This window comes from Equus caballus, chromosome 18, assembly GCF_041296265.1.
Source record: "Equus caballus isolate H_3958 breed thoroughbred chromosome 18, TB-T2T, whole genome shotgun sequence".
Classification (NCBI taxonomy): domain Eukaryota; kingdom Metazoa; phylum Chordata; class Mammalia; order Perissodactyla; family Equidae; genus Equus; species Equus caballus.
The window spans coordinates 46,198,083-46,222,978 of NC_091701.1; the positions used below are offsets into that span (position 1 = coordinate 46,198,083).

At 34.8% G+C, this 24,896-nt stretch overlaps 1 protein-coding gene across 4 annotated transcripts in view; it reads left to right on the top strand.

Annotated features, from left to right (window-relative positions):
- SCN2A (sodium voltage-gated channel alpha subunit 2) overlaps nucleotides 1-24,896 on the top strand; it is a 139,753-nt gene that overhangs the window by 85,400 nt on the left and 29,457 nt on the right. For all 4 annotated transcript variants that reach the window (XM_023623062.2, XM_014732515.3, XM_023623059.2 and 1 more), the window contains exons 14-17: nucleotides 2,690-2,928; nucleotides 8,681-8,854; nucleotides 11,036-11,392; nucleotides 16,269-16,748. In XM_023623062.2, coding sequence (XP_023478830.1) covers nucleotides 2,690-2,928; nucleotides 8,681-8,854; nucleotides 11,036-11,392; nucleotides 16,269-16,748 — 1,250 coding nt within the window. The remainder of the gene's footprint in view (nucleotides 1-2,689; nucleotides 2,929-8,680; nucleotides 8,855-11,035; nucleotides 11,393-16,268; nucleotides 16,749-24,896) is intronic.

Consider the following 24,896-nt stretch of genomic DNA (forward strand, 5'->3'; position numbering starts at 1 on the left):
ATCGAGGCTGGCTGTCGTTACTTAGCACACACATGCAACTCGAGCTGTCTTTAATATAGTCCTTTTTTTTTGTTCCTGCTCATGGTGGAAAAGTTTCTTAGGTTGACATAATCTGTTTATTTGGGGATCCTTTCTTCTGAGTCTAATCGTGGTTTAGTTCGCCTTCCCTTTCCATGAACCGAGCTCGCTGATCCAGCTGGCAACTTTTGTTCGTCTTTTGAATTACAGCCAAGTCTCCATTGTCCAGAGTAATGAACAGCCTCTGACTTGATGAAACTCTAGGAGATGAGCACAAATAAATTGTTTGCTTTTCAAGTGTTTTAAATGCAAAAACCACATAGACTTATTTCCTGGTCACACCCATGGAAAGGAGAGGGGGAGGTTGAGTTAGAAGCACATGAGAAATTGAGGAGAGCCAGCGGAAAGATCTAACCTGGGCTGTAAATGCTTCCCAGTGTGGATAACCCACACAGGAATAATGGAGAGATGGCTGTGGTTCCTGAGTGCTTTGTTCTGTTTCAAAGTCTAAGATTCTCTTTCTTTTTTTTTTTTTTTTTTGGCATGAATAATTGAATGATTTTATTTTAGAATTTAAACAGCTTTGCTCCACTTTTTCCTGGTGTCGAGATGGGCAACACCGGCTGAATGTCCCCTTTGGAACTTTTCTCTGATTTGTTTTTTTCCTACACAAATCCTGTTTGCTTCTCTTTATCTACTAAAAGACAAGTCGAATTTAAAAAAATACTTAGTCTGACTGTACACAGGCAGAGAGAGATGTTTTTGGTTTCTCTTTTGTTATTTCTTATAAAGGATAATATCTTTTTATCTTCAGCATAAACATGAGGTTATTTGGCAGTCTTAAAAGCATCTATAAAATGACTAGTGCAATGATAATTATATTTATATTTTTCTTCTGATGTACAACTCGACTATTCTTTATTGTTTACAAAATTACATATGAAGGGAAATGGAAATAAGCTGTGAACTTGAAGAATTTCAATATCTAAAGAGACAGTTGAAGAATCTACCTCTAATGGAATTTTGTGAAAAATAATCAGGAAATTGAGGTTGGCCCGGTGGCCCAGTGGTTAAGTTCGGCATGCTCTGCTTCGGTGGCCTGGGGTTCACAGGTTCAGATCCTGGGTGCAAACCTACAGTGGCTTACGCCATGCCATGACAGTGACCCACGTACAAAATAGAAGAAGATTGGCATAGATGTTAGCTCAGGGCCACTCTTCCTCAAGAGAAAAAAGGAAGATTAGCAACAGGTTTGTTAGCTCAGGGCCAATCTTCCTCAGCAAGAAAGTTGAACAACAACAACAACAAAATAATCAGGAAATTAATTTACTTTAAGGAAGTGATAAACTTTATAGCATTAGTTAGTGGTGAATGTTTGCCAGCAGAACAAAAAATCATTACCTATGGTCATGTTTGTCCGTTCCATCTGCTGTTTCCTCCCATATAAAGTTTGGTTCCTAGTAAATTGTAGCAAGTTTGGAGGGATATTCCCGTCACTAGAGTAGTAATACTAAAGTGACTGACCAGAATCAGTTATGCCATGGATGAAAAAAAGAATGTTTTCCTCTGTCTTAGAGCTGTGAAGTGGTGGTCTCATATTTGGCAGAGCAGGTAATAGGGTATGCAGCTCTCGTATTGGCAGAAAACAAGTTCTGCACCCTTTTCCCACCCAACAGTTTAGAGATCATTTTACCAAAGGATGATAGTAGGTAATTTCCCCCATCCTTATTCCCCAAAAATCTTTGCCAATGTTTACCAAGTTCCAGTACTGTGAGTGTCATCTTAAAGATGTATGCATTTCTGTCTTCTCTTATTATTTAGTTGAAATTCTTGAAATCATTGTACTTTTTTCTTAAGTAAATGTATTTTAATATTGTTTTATATCATAAGTTTGTAATGATACTTTTACATTTTAATACATTAAAGTAAATGCATACTATGAAAATTTATGAATTCTACATATATTCCACATAAAATTCTCCTATATTTTACTAGTATACTAGTACATGAGTTCCATTTTGTGAAACATTCATTTATGTTAACACTGAGGATCCCAGTTTCTTAGGGTGGATATTTCCTCTTCTTTTGTGACCTCTAGTTAAATTAAGAAATGCAGAGAAAAGGAATCTTGATGAGTTTAATATAGGAGCCTATATCTAAGGAAACTTAAACTAGAAGCTTTTTGACTAAGACTGATGACACTGACAAAACTATCTCATTAAAAGACCTAAAAAACGTATCTAATCTAAAAAACTGTGATCCAGCATGACTAGTAAAGTTTTTTAGGACATCCCCTGAGAGGAGTTCTTTGATAATACGTATGAGTCTGGCTTTATATGGAAGGTGGATGAGCTTTAAGTATAATTAATGCAAGTCCTACCCATTAGTTTCTGATAGCCTTGAAGGCAATTGTCAGAGAGTTTAATATTGCACAGAGAATCTTGGAAACTATGTTTAACCAAGATAAATTTGGAAAGTTTACTAGCCTTTCTGTGCCCACGCTTTCCATGACAGCTAACCCATTAAAAGTGTTTTCCTGCTCCACAATCAGATGAACCCAGAATGCCTTTGAACAAATTTAGAGTTTTTGAAAATCACTTTCAATTTAAACCAACGGCTGCCGAATAGAAAGAAAGCAGTTTTCATGAATATTCTAACTTTTTTCTTCCAGAACTTGAAGAATCCAGACAGAAATGCCCACCCTGCTGGTATAAATTTGCTAACATGTGTTTAATTTGGGACTGCTGTAAACCATGGTTAAAGGTGAAACATCTTGTCAACCTGGTCGTGATGGACCCGTTTGTGGACCTGGCCATCACCATCTGCATTGTTTTAAATACACTCTTCATGGCCATGGAGCACTATCCCATGACAGAGCAGTTCAGCAGTGTACTGTCGGTCGGGAACCTGGTGAGTAAGGCTCCCCGAGAGTTCCTCTTCCCATTGAGAGAGTTCATGATTGCCTTAATAAATTTCACATCTCACTCTCAAATTAAATATTAATTAATTGGCCATGTATACCTGCACAGCAAAAGCTTAACATTCCTTTTTTAACAACAAAAATATATTGCTACAAGAAGCAGTGCAAAAGATTCAAAGATTTTGTGGGCAATTTGATTTAGAAGTAAATTTAAATTGCCCATTCATTAGAAAGATGATCATGACTTATGGAGGGCATTGGTCTATGATAACAAGATCCTGATGTATTTCTCAGGGATTTAGAATAGATTCTTTAGGACATGTCTACATTCGCCAAATAAATTATACAATATACCAAACCAGATAATTTTGAAATATCACTTGTAAATACTTGAAGATGGATTCTTTGAGGGGGAAACATCATATAGAGGTTATTATTTCTGTTTGAATTTCTCCTGTAAATTTAGGAATCTATAAATGATGATTTTTGGCATATGTTTTCACTTAAAAATTTATATTAACATTCACTGGATACGTGGTAAAGTGATAGAAATGAAAGTAAAGTGGTCTTATACAGAGAAATAAAATGAATAAATTCAGTCAACAAAAATATATTGGTACAACATAGAGGCTTATTAAATTCTTATGTACCTCCCAACCTGATAAATGAACATATAAACAGATTGTATATAGACAGTAAGTAATATATGCTAAAGTATAATGCACAATATTTTTAGGCTGTGAAGTAACCACTATTTTTTTTTTTATTATATTCCAGATAGGTCTTAACTGAATCCAGTGATAAAGTTAACATATGCTGACCACTTACTTTGTAACAAGCACGGTACTAAATGGTTTACATGAAATTCCTCTCTCTAGGTTCCCACAAAGTCAATTCTAAGGTAGATACTATGATCGTCTGTATTTTACAGCTGGGGAAACTACCCATGAGAAATTGACAGAGCAATGGAAGATCTGAACACGGTATCAGAGACTCTGAAAACTATTGTAAGCTGTGGTCAAAAATCACGGAACTTTAGCATAGGAAAGGACAATTGTGTTACCTAGTCCAAATTTTTACCTATATAGGAATCTTTTCAAAGTTGTCTCTAAAAAATGAGCAAGGGATGAAAGAAAGCTTTATGGAAGAGGGTATTAAGAAACAACTGAAATGGGCTTAAGCAAAAATAAAGAGAATTCATTACCTCAAGCAACTAAAGTCCATTTGGGCATAGCTCCAAGTTTTCACCTAGCTAGATTTGGGTTCTCAATCAATGTCACTGGGAGTCACTTCTTGTTCTTCTTCCTGTTATGTATCCTTTGTTTCTGACTGGGTGTTCTATCGATGGCAACATTCTGCCAACTTTTATCCTACCAACATAGCTCCCTGAGCATGATTGTGCTTCCAGACTACTAGCTTTAACAAAGGCCCACGAAGTGAATATCATTGGCCTGGGTGGTGTCACATGACGATTTCTAAGCCAGTCAGTTACTCTGGTTCTAGGGTTAGAATGCCCTGTTTGACCAAACAAGAACCATGTCTTATCGCTGGCAACAGAGTAAATGAGTGGAATTATTAAGAAGAAAATTAGGTCTGTCATTACCAGAAGAGAGAGTGGATGCTGGAAAGACATAAACAGCAATGGACTATTCAAAGTGGGAGTTGTCTTATGTGTCGAGGAAGGTGGAATTTGTATTTGAGGTGAATCACGGAATAGTAGAAAATATATAGACAGGATACACATTCTTCTCAAGGACATATGGAACATTCCTGAAGATAAACTATATGTTAGATCATAAAACAAGCCTCAGTAGACTTAAAAAGGTTGAAATTATATAAAGTACCTTTTCTGACAAAAATGGAATAAAATTACAAATCAATAACAGAAATAAACTTGGAAAATTTACAAATATGTGAAAATTAAAAAACATACTCCTAAATAACTAATGGGTTAAAAAAGAAGTCAGAAGAGAAATTAGAAAATACTTTGAGATGAATAAAAATTAAAACACACCAAATTGAAACTTACAGAATGCAGCTAACACAGTGCTTGAGGCAAATTTATGCTGTAAATGCTATAGTAAAAAAAGAAGAAAAATCTCATCCATACTCTATCCTTCCTCCTTAAGAAACTAGAAAAAGTAGAGCAAGCTAAACCCTAAACTAGGAGAAGAAATGAAATAATAAAGAATAGAGTGGAAATGAATGAAGTGGAGAATAGAAAAACATTTCTGAAAATCAACAAATCCAAAAGTTGTCTTTGAGAAATCAGCAGAAATCTTTAGCTAGATTTACCAAGAAAAAAAGAGAGAAGACTCAAATTACTAAAATCAAGAATGAAGAGAGGAAATCATTATAAGCCTTACAGAAATAAAAAGGAGTATAAGGAATAATGTAAACAATTGTATGCCAAACATTAGATAACCTAGGTGAAATGGAAAAATTCCTAGAAAGTAACAAACTACTGAGACTGAACCAAGAAGAAATAGAAAATCTGAAAAAACCTGTAACAAGTAAAAATTGAACTAGTAATCAAAAAATGGTCCCACTAAAGAAAGCTAAGCCCAGAGAGTTTCACTGGTGAATTCTACCAAATGTTTAAAGAATTAACACTAATCCTTCACAAACTATTCCAAAAAATAGAATAGAAAGGAATACCTCCCAAGAGAGTTTGGAATTTGAAACCAGTCAAGATACAGAAATTGGACAAACATGTTAAGCTTTCCTTTGAGACCCCACATGAGCTATGCTTTAGGAGTAAAGACTATATCAGAGAACCAGAAGATTCAACTAGGACAAAGAGCAAGCCAAAATATCCTGGCCTTGATTAAGAGTAAAGCCAAGCTACTATAATTGCCAGGTGGCCAACCTATAATTTAACTGCCTGCTAGAACAAAAATCAATACTCTTCTGAGGAAAATAATTGAATCAAAACTATCTATAACACATCGTTCATATCACATAAAAAATTACATGATATGTGAAGAAACAGGAAAATGTGACTCATAGTTGAGAGAAAAAGCAATCAATAGAATTAGATATGAAGATGACTGAGTCACTAGAATTAACATAAAAGGACTTCAGAGAATCTATTATAAATATGTTTAACAATTTGAAGGAAAAATATGGTCATGAATAAACAGATGGAGAATATGAGCAGGAAAAAAAGAAAACTATAAAAAAGAGTCATCTAGACATTTTAGAACTGAAAAGTACAAATTCTAAAATGAAAAATTCATTGGATGGATTTAAAAGTAAATTGCAGCTATGGGAAGAAAGGGTTATTAAAATTGAAGCAAGTCAGTAGAAATTATCCAATTTGAACAGCAAAGAAAAGCTAAAAGGAAAAATGAACTGAATCTCACTAATTTGCAGGATAATATCAACTGGTCTAGTGTTTGCATAAGGGAGACCCAAAAGGAGAAAAGAGAGAGAATGGAACAAAACAAATATTTGAAGAAATAATGGCCAAAAATTTCTCAAAATTTTTGAGAAATATTAACTTAGACACCTTAATATTAAATTATAAAATTTCAGTGAACATCAATAAGAATAAATATAAAGTAAACTATATTGGGCACATCTTAGTCAAGCTACTAAAAACAAAAGAAACTTTTGGAAGCAGCTGGAAGAAAAGTGTTTACTATATACAAGGGACTAACATCTCATCAGAAAGAATTCAGTGCATAAGAAAATGGCCTGATGAAACAAAGACAAGAGTAAAAAGTTAACTTATTATTCTATACTGAAACTATCTATCAAAAGCAATGTGAAATAAGGAATTTTAAACAAAAACCAAGAGAAGTTGCTGCACTGGAATTATGCTACAAGAAATGCTAAAGAAAGTTCTTTAGTTTTTCCCTTCAGAAAGGAAAAAACATATCAGATGGAAATTTGGATCTGAGAATGAGGGTCACTTGAAATGAATAAATGTGGGTAAACAGAAAAGGCTATTTTTTTCCTCATCTTAATTTCTTTAAAAGACAACTAATTGTTTAAAGCAAGGGTTTATAGCGTATGTGTATGTGTCAAATATATGAAAAGATTAGCACATGTAACTGGAGTGGCAAAGATTTCTTGGAAAAGAAACAAAAAGTTCTATATGTTATCTAAATATCCGCAGAATATTCAAACAATGAAATTCTATTCAACAGTAAAAGAATAAACTGGTAATACATGCATGGGTGAATTTCAACTTGAAGTATTCAAGACATTTGGAAAAATCTGTAAGACTCTCAGGTTTCTAAGCTGGCCACCAAGGTAGAGAATGCTTCCATTTACTGAGTTGGCAAATATCAGAAGAGAAGCAAGTTTGTGCAGAGAGAGTGGTAAGGTGAATTTTGGACCTGTTGAATTCGAGGTACCTGTGAGATAGTCCTCTAGTGGAGGTGTTGGATAGGCAGATGAGTATATAGTTCTGGAGCTCAGGAGGTATGCTCGAATGGAAAAATAGATCTCAAAATGTAAACTTATTGTAAAAGGAAAATTAGAGTAAGAAGGTCCAGAACAAAGAGAAGAAATCCAATATTGAATAATTTGTTGGAGGAAAAAAAGCCACTGACAAGTATCCAGGGAGGTGTGGATCACTGATCCCAGGAAGAGAAAATATTTTAAGGAACAAGGAACAGGAAACAATGTGAAAAATTCTTAAGGAGGCAAGCAAGATAAATACTAAAAGTTCCTGCTGAATTTAGCAATAGTGATGTTGGTTATGTTGGTGAAATTGGTTACAGCAGTTTGTGTTGACTAGTGGGTTGTGGAGTAAGTTGAAAAAATGAAACTAGTGAGTATAGACAAATATACAATGTCTTAAAGAAGTTGGGCTATGCGGAGAGGCTAGAAGGTGGTAACTAACAGGGGAAGTAGAATGCAAGGAGAGTCTCTTTGATGACACTGGTGGTGGTTTCAAGGTGGAGAAGAACTGAGTATCTGTTGCTTCCTGTAAAATCCCAATAGGAAGCAGTCAGTAGCTGGAAGAGGTTGAAACTACAGATTAACTGAGAGAGTGAATTCTCTGAGAAGTCCAAAGGAGACACATAACATAGTTGGAGAAATTAGAGCAAAGCGGGACACTTCTTTCATTTTTAACAAGAAGGAATAGCAAAGCCATGGGTATGGGTGTAAGTAGTGTGTTAGATAGAGGGAAACTGAGAAAGTTCAGATTGGCTGACTTCTATTACCTCCAAGACACAGAAGTACTGAGAGTAGAGGATAAGGAAAAACGGTTGAAGATAGGTTGAGGAGAAAGTTTGAAATAGTTGTAGAAAAAAAATGGAGAATGGAGAATGCTGCTTCTCTTTGGCCAGGAAAATCAGCTTCTTTTTTTTTTTTTTTGCATTCTTACTATCTGTAGGGCTAATGGTGACCAAGTTTATTACAGCCTGTATGGAGCTTTCTTAGCACCAGCCTTGTCTGCAGGGCTGTGGGAGAGGACCAACTATTAGGCAGAGCCAAACAATTGACCACAATGAGTTAGCTGAACCTTTCATTTAAGTATATAAAAGTAAGAATAGTAATTTTATTGTCTTAATTCTTACACTCTTCATCACTTGATAAATCTTAAATATAGTAAACAAATATTGAATTGAATACAAACCATCTGAGGGTACTGATTTAATGGACCTAAACCAATTTTTAAAATTCAGAATTTAATTGTGATTTGTTGGGAGTAAATTAAATTGCTCAGTAATTATTTATATTTTCAAAAATATTCACTCATGTAATAAAACATTTCTCATTTAGGTCTTCACTGGGATCTTCACAGCAGAAATGTTTCTCAAGATCATTGCTATGGATCCATATTATTACTTTCAAGAAGGCTGGAATATTTTTGATGGTTTCATCGTGAGCCTTAGTTTAATGGAACTTGGTTTGGCAAACGTGGAAGGATTGTCAGTTCTCCGATCATTTCGACTGGTAAATTAACTGGAGTATCCATAATATTTTTACATGTAAAGTTATGTAATTTAATTAGTCTTCACTCTTATCTAGTAATAATTACAAGGTTTTCCATAGTTATAATAATATTTGAATATATTTCTAAAACAAACCAGGTTGCCCCACAACCGGATGGTAATTTCTTCCATCATAGCTTTAATGGATAGGTTAAATTTATTCAAATGAACAGCCAACAGTTCTCGTGTTAGTAATTGAATGGCAGGGCTAATGGAGAGGGAGAAAAAGGGAGTCATAGATAAACCCAAAGCACAATTAAACAACTCAATATCCATCTTTCAGTTAAGTGGGGTTTCCTTAATCATGCAGAAGGCTTGGTGGGGACTTAGGATGGGCCCACCTTTCTATCCGAGGCTCAGGAATTATGCAGTTGCCCACTCTGCCCCCAAAGAAGCCAAAAGTCAGGACTAGTTAGAGCATACAAGGAAAGAGGTTAGAGCTCCCCACATGTATGCCTCTGCAGCCAGACCAGGAAGTCACGAAATCCACTTTCCGAGAAGAGTTGCCTGTACCATATTTTGTTAATTTTAAAGAAGGGGTCTTTTCATTTGACCTGTATATTTCATAAGTTTACAGACCTTTTAAAATTAAGAGACAAAATATCACTTGACACATTTCCATTTAAAGTTTGGTATGTTTTATTTTGCTATTACTTTGAGTTGCTAGGAAGAAGGACCTGGCCACCCATTGCCAAAAATATTGGCCACGAAAACCCTGTAAATAGCAACAGAGCATGGTCTGATGCAGCGCTGGAAGATGAGAGGATGGTGCAAAAAGACCAGGCGGAGTTCCACTCTGCTGTACACAGGGTCGCTAGGAGTCGAAATTGATTTGTCAGCACTAACAACAACAAAAACTCTTGAGTTGGCTGTAACTGTTTGTGATTTACTTTCAGATAACAGAGGTCGTATATACTTATCAAAGACAGGTTCCTATGGATAACTTATCTTAATGATAACTAGTCTCAAAACTCTGTTGTGAAGTCTGTTTTGAATTTCCCTTACCACTTTCAAAGTTCACATTTGAGTTGGGATCCTTAGAGCTGTGGTTTACTTCCAGTCTTCACGGATAAGTGTGGCTCTAATTTGAAGCTAGAAGGATGCAAAAAACAGAACGAAAATTAGAAATGATTGTATAACAAGTAAATATGGGCAACTACTTTAAAACAGTCTTGAGTAAATCTTCCTGGTGATGTGGTGCATTCTGGGGAAACAGGAAGCATAATATCATTAGTGTCTTGCTTTGTATGTCTGGCTCTTTTGCATTAATTATTCTCTGGGAATAAATTAAAAATTTTGGTGCTTATATTCACTCCTTTGGGTCACTTAGATACCATTAAATTATGCACTGCTCTTCGCCTGACATTTACTGAACCGTCAGAAATAAAATGCTGCTGCTGTTTAACCGTAAATGGTACTTTAGAGGCTTCTGTGAACTAATACAACCCTGGGTCCAGCACAGTGGTGGAGAGCCAGTTACACGCTATAATGAATTGATTAGTTAAGTCACTGAAGACATAAAGGTTGACAAAATGCAGCTTTTTACTTAAGTCTAAGTATTTCTTCTTTGAATATAATAAATTTCCTTTAAAATACAGCCTGATATTACAGCAAGTTAAAGATATAGCAAGATGAAAGCAATCTAAAGATTTAAAGAAATTAGTTGGTTTTTCTCTTGTACCTTGTATAATTTGTGTTAATTTTATTTGCACTTGTGCATTTCAGCATGATATTTCAAGTACACTGAAAACTATATCCATTTTGGGCTTTTAAATAATGAGAGCTTCTACTTCTCTGAAACAATCTTTGCTAATTAATCAGCATTAATCCTATTTATCTCAATTCCATACAGGAAAACAAGAATTATATGACATGTGCTTATGTTGGATTCTGGAAATTTTGGTGTATCTTATTACTAAATGCCAATAAATAACTATATAATTATTTTATTTACAATATAGATTATTTCAGAATGGAAAATATCTCCATGGTATTAAAGAAACTGATTCATTTGCTAGATAATAGTTTGGCATACAAATACTCCAGCACTCTACAATTGCTCCACTGTAGATTTTCCCTGTAAATAAATTTACAGATTCTTTAGAAGGCAGGTCAGTAACAGCCTTCTTGCTTTTGTTTTCAGCTTCGAGTTTTCAAGTTGGCAAAATCTTGGCCAACTCTGAACATGCTGATAAAGATCATTGGCAATTCTGTGGGGGCTTTGGGTAACCTCACCTTGGTGCTGGCCATCATCGTCTTCATCTTTGCCGTGGTCGGCATGCAGCTCTTTGGTAAGAGCTACAAAGAATGTGTCTGCAAGATTTCCAATGACTGTGAGCTCCCGCGCTGGCACATGCATGACTTCTTCCACTCCTTCCTGATTGTGTTCCGCGTGCTGTGTGGAGAGTGGATAGAGACCATGTGGGACTGTATGGAGGTCGCTGGCCAAACGATGTGCCTTACTGTCTTCATGATGGTCATGGTGATTGGAAACTTAGTGGTATGTAGTAAAAAACATTTTCCTCATTTTCAGTAAAAGATAATGTAACCATGTAAAAGTATGGTCCACTAAGGAATGTTTAATATGTTTTTGTTTTTTTCATATCAAGGCCATTCCCAATTCTCAATTATTCATGATTGCAGGAGCCAGGTATAGCTTAGACTATTGAAATCTATATAAACTCTTTTAAAATTTTTTTAATTATTTATTTTTTTTTCAGTTTTATTGAGATATATTTGACATATAAACTCTTAAAATATCTTTTGAGCCAAAGTCGTTCTTTATCACTAATGCCTCTTACTATTTCATGGAGAGGGCCACTTCTGGCTTTTATCTTTTCGTTCTTGTACAAAGTATAGAAGTGTTACTAAGACAGTCACTCATTTTATTTATATGTGCTGACAAGAGTATCACTTAAAAATGTTTCAAATTTGGGTTTCCTACAAATTAGAGTTAAAAAAATTAGTGGTCATCTCAGGCCATTAGGAGCACACAGGGTCTTTGCTGCCTAGAAACTATAGTATGAGCAAGTAACATTGACTCGAGAATCACTTATTATCGTTACTTTGTAAAATGAACCATGCCCAGCTCCTCTGTACTGAGTCCTGTGGTCATGGGAAAGACGATAGGTATATACGGCACAGTGATATGACATTTACTCAAACGGAAGTAAAAATAGGAAATATCTAATATGAACCAAAAAATTTGCCATATGTCAAGTTCACAAAATGGAAACATTGCTTTACAATGGCAAGGATGATCAGGGAAAGGTTTGTCAAGGACTTTGGACCTGAAATATCTTTTATTGAGATGTAGGATTTAGCTTTGCAGGAAGAAAGGTAGACCAAACCACAGACAGTGGACCCAGTGGTTGGAACAGAGGACAATGGACTCTGTGGGAGGGATCAGGCTCTTATGCATTAAAAATAGAGTAATTATACTGAGTTGCTTGGTTAGGTCTCAAGTCAGTGGAATGGAACAAGGACTGTCATAACCAATATTTTAAAGTATGTAATTTATGAATTTAATTTCCGTTCACTTAAAATTAACCTCCAATTCCCCAAATGAGGAAAAATGGGAGTGGGGAAAAAAGACAAAAGATTGTCATTTTATTTCTATTCATTCCCAGATGTCAGCCTCCTCAGTACCAGCTTAGATAATTCTGATCTCTTCTTGATATAACGATAAACATGAACAATGTTCACTCCAGGAATATGAACAGTGGCTTAAAGCAACAAATATTTATTATCTCGTAGTTTCTGTGGGTCAGAAATTTGGGAGCAGCTTAGCTGGCTGGTTCTGGCTCAGGTTCTCTCATAAGGTTGCTGTCAAGATGTTGACTGAGGCCCCTGTTATCTTCACTGAAACTGGAGGATCAGCTTCCAAGAAGGCTCACTCCTATGACTGTTGACAGGAGGTCCCAGTTCCCTGTTGGGTTTTGGTACAAGGCCTCAGTCCTCTCCATGAGGACCTCTCCATAGGATTGTTGAGTATCTTCATGGCATGTCAGCTAGCTTCTCCCCGAGCAGGTGCTATGAGAGAAAGGGCAGGGAGAAAGCCCTCTTTCTGTTCTCCTCTTAAAGTCACACACTGCCACTTCTGCCATATTCAGTGCATTAGAAGACAGTCACTAGGAAGAGCTCACACTTAAGAAGAAGGAATTAGGCTTTAACTTTTGAAGAGAAGAGTACCAAATAATTTGTAGATATATTTTAAAGTCATCACAATCCCCAACACAAGTTACTTGCTTTCAGAAAAGTACAAGATTGCATAGAACAGAGAGAAATAGTCATAGAGTTACATAGAACAGAAACAAAGAAAAGGTCATGGAGAAGACAAGGCAGAAAACAGAATCTTATGACAACAATAAATGAGCAGATCAGACTGCAACAGGGAATTCATAGTGGGAGTAGTAGAAAGTAAGCTGGGGCCAGAAAACTGTGCAGAGTTTAATTTGTGGAAAGGCTGACTATGCGTAACAAAATAGGATTTCTTCTGTAGGCAGTTCAAAGCTACAGATGGCTTTTTATCAGGAAAGTGATAATAAGCCAGTGGTATTTCAGTAAAATTTAAATTTATGTGGCAGGAAAATGCAGAGTAGATTTAAAAAGGAACAACAAACCAAATATTATTTATTAGTTTACTTAAACAAGGCATATCTCTCTAAGATATAATTGTTCAAAGGATCCACATTGAAAAGAGAATTTCAGGAAGTATCTATACCTACTTTTGTGATATCCTTGATATATTTCTGGAGGAGCTAAGGTAATAATAATATCTGTCACGTTTACCACTATTGAGGGAATGTGTTCATATTATATTTGCTTAAATGAGACTGAATGAATTTGATGTAGTGCCTCCTACAATTCTTCTTTCTCATCATCAGCAGAGAGGCAAAGGTCTCCCAAAGAGAAGCTGGCATAACCCCCTGTTGACACACATCATTTTCATATGGTGCTTTACCACAAGAGGTGTGAGTTATCACTGCTATACCGGGTCCACAGGCAGGTGGGGCCGCAGACTGCTCTTCCCAGGCCAGGACTTTTTTATGAGTCATTCTTGGTTTCCTGACAGTATGGCCAGAGATCCTTTTATAGGGTCGAGGCAAGTACTGCAGAAAGAGAATGTGACTCTTCGAAGGTTACTACTTTCTTAGAAGTAGCCGACCCAGTCTCCTCCTCTCTAAGTGGAGGCAGGGCATTAGCACACAGGAAAGGATGTGAGAGCTTTGCGTTCTCACAAATTAGGAATCAGAAGAGAGAAAGTATTGATGTATGAAACATATTTTAATCTTGGACCCAAAATGGAAATTGTGCTAAAATTTTTATTCCAAGAGACTAATTTGGGGGACTTATGAAAGAGTATGTTTCACTCACTGAGTCAGCTGTCTGTCTATGAACACTTCTGAAACAGCATTCAGGTTTTAATCCCTGAGTGAGCTTGTTGAACTGTATTCCCTTAGATTGCCTTTGATCACACCAAGTACCTTGGTCAGCTGTTATGTAGATACCCTTTGGTAAGAAAGGAGGTCTGGATAGCTTGGCTAACACAATATTTCTAGGAAAATAACGTAAATTGAAAGATAATGTTGCAGAGGGTAGGTTGGGTCATAACATGTAATAGCTAAACTTTCTCAAGGGTTTACCATGTGCCAGTAGCTGTGTGAGAGCAACATGGGTTCTTTAGTTGAATCCTTACAAGTATCTTGTAAGCTAGGCACTGGGAAAGTTATTATATTCATTTTACAAATGAGGAAACTGAGGCTCAGATCGGTTTTGCTAGTTTAGAGCCATGTGGTAATTGACAGAAACTTGATTCTTACTCAGCGCTCTAATTCCAATGAGAAAGAGGAGCAGGCCATAAAAGTATAACAAAAATGACACTTTTACCAGTAGAATACTTGCCCCCAATGCTTTGAAGAAGAAATATAGATTGAATCACACTCTGGGAGAGTTGATTGACGTATATCAAGAAAAATTTCCTAATAGATAAGGACAGTGCACTAATAAACCTTAAGAAATAAAATCTATAAAACTATTTTGGCAGCAAAGTTCAGTTTTGTTATGGATAAAACCCAAAATTTAGCATTTTTTTTCTTTCATCTGCTTTTTATCCAAATAATAAATTCAAAAGCAAACCACAGTAAAATATAACTTTATTGGTCAATTCCAGAGGTAAAGGAGCAGGTCCTACTGTGAATACCAGCAGTGATGGCAGAGCAGCTGAGAAAGGTGTCAGCACAGACTCACAAAATTCTATGCAGTCCTTATTGGATCTTCTGTGTTTTTCCCTTTCTTACCACCACTGGTTAGAGTAAGTTGTAAATAGTTGGACAGAGGAGCTCTAAGCCTCATTAGCTTATTGGAAATATAGGAATGTAGCAAAAATGCAGCATCCTTTTCATTGGAATTTTATTTAAAATCTCCCTAGGATTCCTCTTCTGTACCTTTTACTTTTTGTCTTTGGCTCCCTTCGCTGCCATTGCCCTCTTTGGTTCTGTATGCCTGAATAATCAGGGACTCATGGACATTGTCAATCAAATCCTGAAATAATTTATAGAACTTAGAAGTGTGCCCACAGGAGTGCCTGATTCCTTAGTAAATTACCTGTTTTTGTGAACGCAATGGGTTTACAGGCACTAATTTTTTTATTCACTCATACCAGCAGGGCCTATTTTTGGAGACCCAAGTTGTAGACTAATTAGTAGTCTTATTCATGGCAATACTTTGACTCCACAATCTTTAACTCAACATTAACCTCATTATTATTGTATAATAAGCATTTCTTTATAGTATTTCCAACCACTGTATAAAAATCTAGTGGCCATGATTTTCTGAACCAAAAAAATCAAAAATAGGGACTTTCAATCTAGCAATAGGCATATTTTTCCTAATTTAGCAAGCTATCTCAGTGCAAAATTTATACAAATACATAAAAATCAAATAATATTTAAATATATTGGAATCATCTTTGGTTTTAAGAACAAAATTATAGAAAACTATCAGTGTACTGAAAAATCTGGGTTACATGGGCAAAATACTTAGCATCCCAAATAAAATGTTTTTTTTCTTTTTTATCGTACAATTATCTAGATAACTAAGATTTCTCTTTTGGATTTGAATTTAATATAGAAATAGCATGCAACAATGGTTTTAGTAATTTTGCAATGACTAAAAAGGAAATACTGTTAATAGTAGTATTTGATATTGGCCAGGTGTTTTTTTCATCCAGTTTTTTTTCAGGATAGTTTATCATGAACTAGAAGAAATACCTATTAGCAAAAAGCGAGATACAAGAACAATTTTGGAAAGTTTATAATCAAGAGCAATTGGAACAACAGAATGTTTTGATCACCTATTTTCCTATTGTGTTTTAGGTTCTGAACCTTTTCCTGGCCTTGCTCTTGAGTTCATTCAGTTCTGACAATCTTGCTGCCACTGATGATGATAATGAAATGAACAATCTCCAGATTGCTGTGGGAAGGATGCAGAAAGGAATTGATTATGTTAAAAGAAAACTACGTGAATTTATTCAGAAAGCTTTTGTTAGAAAGCAGAAAGCTTTAGATGAAATTAAACCTCTTGAAGATCTAAATAACAAAAAAGACAGCTGTATTTCCAACCACACCACCATAGAAATAGGCAAAGACCTCAATTATCTTAAAGATGGAAATGGAACTACCAGTGGCATAGGCAGCAGTGTAGAAAAATATGTCGTGGATGAAAGTGATTACATGTCGTTTATAAACAACCCCAGCCTCACTGTGACTGTCCCAATTGCTGTTGGAGAATCTGACTTTGAAAATTTAAACACTGAAGAATTCAGCAGCGAGTCAGATATGGAGGAAAGCAAAGAGGTAGGAATTTTTACATATGAAGACATTTTGGTATTATGTATGCTTTAAACTGTCATACTGTTTTAAAATTATGTTTTCTTTCTACAGGAAATAACTGTTGATACAGTTCTATGGCAAAATTGATGATAGATTAAAATATAGCTAGACAAATGATATTCTGATTCATTTTTTCAAGTATTCACCATTGTGAATTCTTGATCATATTAATATACAGATTAAAATGAATACTTCTAAGTATTTAAAAATAATTTTAGATTTGTGAAAATGCCTCTGTTTATCCACTTTCTTCCTTATAATTTTCCCATAAAGGTGGTTTTTTGTACGTACTAGAAAAATACTTGGTGAGAGGGTAGTTCCTATTCTGATTTTGTTCCGTTCTTGGCTCTTATGAAATACTTCATAAAATGTGATCTTATTTAGTTTGCACAGTCATATTTATTCATGGAAAATCTGATTGAGATCTTGGCTTGATATTTACATGTAGTTTCATGTTTCCTGAAGTAAATAATTTTTTTAAGGAAGTGTAGGTAGTGATGAGGAATCATGCTGAAAATGTTTTAACTCTACTGAGCCCAGTGCATGCTGTCTAAACAAACGAAAAGCCTCGATACGTTATGGAATATAAAATTCTGAATTTACCAACTAGAGTAAGAATATGGGTAGTTCAAAGTATTCTTTGATTTACCAGAAGAGTATGAGTACCAGAGTGAGTATGTTTTTGGTTTGTTTATAGATTAATAAATGCAGAGCTGGGAGTAAAGAGAAGAAGGACGTTAAGCCCTTGGTGTTTAATTATTTACAGGTTTAGCTATAGAGGCCTTTCAATACCTTCCCAAAATAGACATTGTTACCTGGTTGTTAAAATTTATTATTTGGAGAAATTTTCAATTATGGCCTTATATTAAACTTCCTAAATGTAAACTCATAAACTAATAAAGGACCAGGGCAGTAGTCTAAGAAAGGAATATGTGCAGGTTTTAATCTTTGGGTATTTAACCTGGTAGCTCTGCAGTAGAAAGCAAAAGAGAATTGAAATAATTATCCAGGAATTCCAAGTATTCCCAACTGAAATGTATTTTTAGTGTTCTGTCTTCAAGTTATTTTTGTCTGGTCATTTTTTTTTAAGTGGTGGGATGAGATTGTGCAGTTAAATATCATATGTAGACTAGAAAGAAATGGATGAGGCTTATTCTTATATATTCTTTTCTAAATGATTAAAAAAATTAAAGAAAAATGGAGCACTTTTTAATTTTTGGAATGCCTAAATGAATTCCTTTTCAGAGGGCAAGCAATCAACTGGACCCAGAGGTTGTTTAGGTGTTGAACAAATCCTCTTCTATTTTGTCTTTACCAAATTTGTGTGATTCTTTGATAGCTTTCTGTAGTTCTCCAGAGTATATCATTTTAAATTCATGTCATAATCAGATATACCTTAATTCTTATGTTATTTTGACTATATTTAATGTAATTCCTTTTATATTTTGCGATTTTGAATGATTGAATTTTCTTGTATAGTTTTAACAATGTTGAAGCCAAGCCTGAGTGATTATCTTTCGAAGTGAAATTTACTAGTACAAAATAGTGACCTTCACTGCTTACCATTCTTACTTCTCACAGGGGTAAAATCAAGCTGGAGCCATCAAGAAGCTGCTCTGGTGTTTTTTAACCAGCCACAGGCTCGGGCCACCACTTTTACCCAGGTTACCCAAGCAAGTTGTACATGTACAATTACTTTCTAAATGAATTTTGACTGGCCTGCATGCTACTCAGCTACATTCCTTGTCCATCCATTGGCAGTAAAATAAAAACATGCACAGCTGCTCTTATGCTGAGTCATAAAGCATGGTCAGGCAAGTCTGGCAACCCTAACTTTTTTAACAAGTGATTTAGCTGCTAATTTTCTTACATAGATTTTAATAGAAATTAAATCCGGTGAAAAGCGAAAATGCATGCCTTTATGGATTATTTAATTTCCATTTAGCGTTACAGAGTTTCGAACATGCTGAGGGTCTAAAGAAGAAATGTAGGAGTTCTTTGAAAAACTCTTGCAGAAAAGCTTTCTCTCCCCTGCCTTTTTTCAAAAAAAAATATACAGCCCCAATAGGTATACTCTGTTGGTAATTTTTTGTTGCATCATGTTAAATTTTCCTGAAGGGTAATCTGCAAATTAAAGCAATCCTCTATTCATGTGCTAACTTCCTAAAGGATGTTTTAATGTGACAATAATGTAAATGAATTGGTATGTTTATGTTTAGGCTGCTAGCAGCATGGGTACAATTTTTATGTGCTTCATTTTAGAGAAAATGGCATCAATTTATTTAGCAATTGACCAAAGGTATTTTGCATTTCGAATATTATTCTCTTGGAGATTCTGCTGATATTTATCTCCTAAGCTCCTAAGACTGAAAGAAAAGGAAATAAATGTCTTTTGTACACCAAAAAATATGAAAGACAGTCTTACAGGTGGTATGTTCATTCTGAAAATAGATCTGGAATCTACCTTCTTCATCCTGTTGTTCTTCTGTCCTTTGTGTTTTTGTCTCCCCTCTATTTCATAAGACACACTGGGAAACTTTCTCCTGAAGAATGTTATTTGAATATATGATGCACTGCAAACTTCTATGTAGGAGAATCATTGTGAGCTCTTGCTACTTTGGTGTTTTTACAGTGAAGTGACCTCCCTTGTCATGTGACTATGGCAATGAGCGTAACCCTGTCCTATGGGCTCCGTTTGTTGGACGTTTCATTTCCTGATGTTGAAAGCACAGTTTTGTGCTAAAATATGTCAACCAATTTGCTCAATCCAATTTAATTACTTTTTAAAGAAATGTGAATTAAATACTGTGTCACTTAGATTCAATTTCTTCTCCTTCTACCATTAAAACTATAAAACAACCCGGATGTAAGCATATTTGGCTCTTTGGAAGAAACAATGATCATGCCATTCCTGGAGCATGTTTTTATACTTGGGAATAAAAGAGTTAGTCACTGGCATTCTAGATTTATGAAAAATAATGCCTTATGTATTAGAGGAATGATGTCATATAAAATGAGACCTAAGATGTATAATTGCTCACAATTAAACCCAGACACACATACACATGGGAACTAGGGAGAATTATTTATTTTTTCCTATTATGTATTAATTCTTCAGGAAAGCATGAGATGTGACTTTTTGGATAATGGCTTGTTTTTCCCAGTTTCTTAGAAAGAGGCAAGGTCGGTTTCCTTATTCCTTGACTATTCCGTTTTCCAAGTTCCTGTGTAGAGAGGTATAAGAGGGAAAGTGACAATCAGGTATATTATCTACCAGTATATTTAGGAGATTCAGCTGGAGTAAGTGTGATGGAATACAAACTAAGTAGGACCTGATTTAAATTGACTTCATTTCTTCTCAACCCTCACATTATTACAGTTTCCTGTTTCTTTGAATGTGTCTCTGATCAGGAAACATTGTCTGTTCCCTAAAAGAGTACACTGAATTCCAATACAAGAGGTGGGAAGGCGGAGAAAGATGTGTAGGGAGGGTTTGTGTAAGCAGTGGTGGGATGGGTTCAACAGGAACCCATCTGTGATTTTATCCTGGAGAAGATGTAGTCCTCATGGGAAAGTTCTCCAGTGGGTTAATGATTAAGAGAAAAAAATGCTCTAAACATCCTTAAAGTTAGAACAAAATGGGCCAAACATACGTGTCTTTGGGACACTGGTAATCTGCTGAGGGATAGGTCAGCATGACATAAGGGTTACTTTTACCATCTCAAGAAAGATATTTAAGATCCTGCTATTTATGAATTAGAGAATTTTATGATGTATCCATTATAAAGACAAAAGTGATTTTCTAAATAATGTAGTACAATGATAATGATACTTTTGATTTTGCCATCTTCATTATTAGGAAGCTAACACCAAATCTTTTCTAGTATTAACCTGTCACTTTGGCCTTAAGCCTATCCCAAAGCAAACCTGACGACCATCACTTTCATTGTTCCAGTATTAAGATTTCTCGTGTAAAATGACCCAGAGCTCCTTCAGTACAGATTAGAATTAGGATCCATGTGGAACAAAGGATTGTCATTTTTGGAGACCAAAATTTTAATTAAATATAGAATACTTGATTTAATCTATATTTGAATTATCTCTTTCTAAAAACTCCTAATTTCTTTCATTGACTCAGATTAGAATATGCGTTTCTTTTTTCAAATTATGTACAATCTTTACTAGTTACGTTTTCTTAAAAATGTATCTTAACTTCATAGTGAGAAACCAGTGTGCCTATGAAAAACTTAATAGGAAGCAATGGTTTCTCTCCTTTTTTCTGTTGTGGTTAATTATATATAATTAAATATATTTTTACTTTCTAAAGAAGGACTATTAGTTTAGTATGTTGATGTTTAATACTAATTTATCAATGAAGTGGAAAGCAAAAACAGTATAGTGTTTAAAAACACAGTGAGATATTGTCTCGATATTTATTTATTAGATCATTAAGCAAAATATGATTCTGCCCTGCTAAACTCCTATGACTAATTATCCAGCACTTAGAAGAATCCAGCAGATTTTTAACAGTAAGAGCCCTGTAATATGAGGTTTTCACTAAAAACAATGTTCAACAAATATTTCTACCTGAAAGTGGTCAATGATTGCCAGTGCTATTCACAGCAAACAAAAATTCACCATTCCTGCTTGATCTCTTTGTTATGCTGATATCGTTCATTCATAGTTTATTAAAGTTTAACTAGGTAAGGGCTAGTCTAACATATCATTCAGTCCAGTTGTTTCCTGATAAATAAGCACAGATTATAAAAAGGGAAACTAAGCACCAAAATTTTACCAAAGGGAAGTATGGAACTTGTCAAGTGTAGAACTTGGAAGTATAGAACTGGTTCTATTTCTACCCAGTTAATATTTTGGTTTCTTATTCATGTGGCATTTTGTAGTGGATGATGCCTAGATTGGAGCATTGACAAGCAACTTTTATATGAAAATTCTTCTTTAAGTGTATGAGTACAAATAGTTCCATATAATGATGTATGTTTGACACTTCTAATTGGTGAATTTGCACTGTAGTTATGTTTGATCATAATTATGACCTTATCTGAAGCTAAATTTTTATATTCTTAACTTGATTCATTTGGTTTTTCTAAGCTCTTTATGCATTTTAATTGTTTTAGCCAACATATTTTATAATATTATGATATTTGCCTCTTATGTGACTTTAAGAAAGTCACTCGATTGATGTTATCTAGGAAAGTTTTGTAAGTCAGAATTTCTTGCCTACGTCTCAGGATTATTGTTTAAAGTAAATTCTTTGTTCCAACGTGTATTTAGCTCTACTCTACATTAATACACATAAGAATATGAATATAACTTGAACTAATACTAAGTTCATGGTCATGAAACATGAGAATCAACAATATCACAAGCACTCTTTTCAAACTATAATGTTTACTTATGTATTACGTCTACTAAATGTTTTAAATTGATAAAGGTTGAGTTTACTTATAAATCATCAAAGAAATTCTCTAGGGTATCCTGGCAAAGTGGTGTACAGAAGACCTAGAATCCAGCTACTGACTCACTACGACTTTCGACAAAACGATTAAAGCCACATTTCCTTCTCTAAATAGACACTGAGTTGGTTGATGTTGAAAATTAGTGTGCAGCTTAGATTCTTTACTTATAACCCAAGTAAAGCTATTCAAGTAATATATGTGACAGGTAGATTCTGTGCTGTTCCACATCAGGGGAAAGATGGAGAAGGATGAGATTGCTTCTCCTTAAAGAGACTCCATTCACCACTGGGGCTATAGATCCATGTACACAGAGTGGAAAGAGGGACAACATTGTCAGAATGATTCAGTATTAGTTTGTCTGACTCCAGAGTTGAACTACGGTTTACTTCATAGACTTCTCTTAGGTCTGAATAATTGGGAACCTAGTGTTAAGACAGGACTCCTAATTCTAAGAATTGTTGGTCATTACTTACACAATTCAGAGTCTTGAAGGACTTGCCTTACTCTACACTTAAGTGAGAATATTTTTTGTATTTCCTTGAATGTGAAAGTAAGTATTAAATAGGAAGTGTTAGAAATAGTTAGTGGTGGAACAAAAGAGTCCATGCAAGTCACTCATTTACTCAACAAACATCTGTTAAACACAACCATCAGTGATGGGTACTAGAGATACAAATATGGCAAGAGCATGATCTTTGCCTCAAAAGATTAAGTCTGGTGAGATATATTTTCTAGAAACACAGAAAACTTTTATTTTGTGCTTTTGAAAAAGTAATAATATGACCTTTAAATACATAAATATTTGACTCCAATAAAAATACATCTATTAATTCTATGTCAATACTAAGGCACTACACTAAATGAAAGGAGTGGTGGTTGACGTCACAGGGATTTTCTGGAAACTTTTGAACATTTTGAACCAAGATTCTCTGGAGTACCTTGTCTGGTGACTTCTAATCACTGTCAATGGCTAAGCTTCATTCTCTTATGAAGAAGTTCATTCATTTTTTTAAACAATACTTTTTGAGTACGTGCAGGATACCCAGAACTGATGTAGGCTCTGATGCAGTCATTCACCAATGCCAGCCTGACCTCATGGAGCATCCTGAATATAGATCCTCCTTTTTTCCTTAGGCCCACCCCAAGGTCTTCCCCCAATCTGTATTTGCAGTGTGATCCTTTCTCCTAAAAGGAATATTTTCCAATTCTTATTGTGGACTATTTTTAGTTAGGTCAGATATGACTAAGCTTCAATTTTTCTGATTACCTATGTCATGTTAAATAAATGATAAGATCAGTATTTTCGGGTCCCTAATATGTAACAACTTCTTGTGAATCAGATGGATTGGAAAAAAAGGATAATTTAGTCATTTCTTAGTCAATTACATGTATCTAACACAGCTACACTTATCAAAGAAAGAATCTAAGTGAAAGACAAAGGATAAGAAATTAGAAAAAGTCTGAAAAATTAGAATATTTGTAATAAATCTTCTCACTTTGATATTTCATCTTAAAACAAAATATATTCGATGTTTAATGACAAAAATATTATATTTGAATCTTTCTAATATTGTGATGTACTTGATGAGTAGAAAAAGAAATCAACAACCTTCAGTCATCTTATAATATAGAATCCTTGATTTAAGTAATTTGGTCAAATTAAAAAATAATACTGAAACTAGTTCTTAGAAGGCAGACATTTATGATGTTTGTTAAATTACACAAGACAAAAGCATTATCAATCTCATATATATCATATACAAATATTTTACTTCATCAGCATAACTATGCCAATTAAATATTTTATAAAAACAAATTATTTTCATACAGTAAAGGAACCATTTTCCCAGGGAAATCCATATAATCCTTAGCCTAAATATGAGTAGAATGTCTCCAGTACTGACTGCAACATCCATTTTACAATAGTTCAACATACTTCAGTGTTCATTTTATCATGTGCTTACCTCATCCCCTTTATAAAGTAGCTCTTATCAGCTCCGCCATTTCCTAATGTTATGCACTACTGGTAATAACATTGTAACAGGTTCGAGAATGCTGTGGCCCAAACTACTCTGGTTCCACGTGGCACTCATACCTAGCCCTGTGTCATTCCTGCAGCATTTCAAGACCAGGTTAAAGCCTGGGATTCCTTCATTTACACTGATCCCATAAATGACCGGACCTGGCTAAAGTTTGTTGGTATCAAGGTTTAAAACAACTTCTTTCTAGTATATTTTTCTTTTAGTTGTATTCGATTTAACCTAAAAGAAAACAAAACAACAAAGATTCATTTCTGCCTGTGTTAACAGGATGAGGTAGGAGTGCCAGAGTAACAAGTAGTTTCCAAATGCACAATGAAATACAGGAGTGCATTGGCCAAAGAGAATGCAAACTATTGGCTCTTGCTATAAAGCTAACAATGTGCTGCTCTTTTCAGAATTAGAAAACTAGAATATATTTAATAACAAACAGTGGTAAATGTTTTCATGTCAATGAAAAGTGGATAAATTTAGATTGTTGCTATTTATTTGCGTTTGATCAAATCTTTTCTACATTTGACATGAAAATACACTTGTGCAGCTTTTGTTGGTTGGGTCACAATTTTAGAATAAAACAAAAGATACCATTTGCAAAC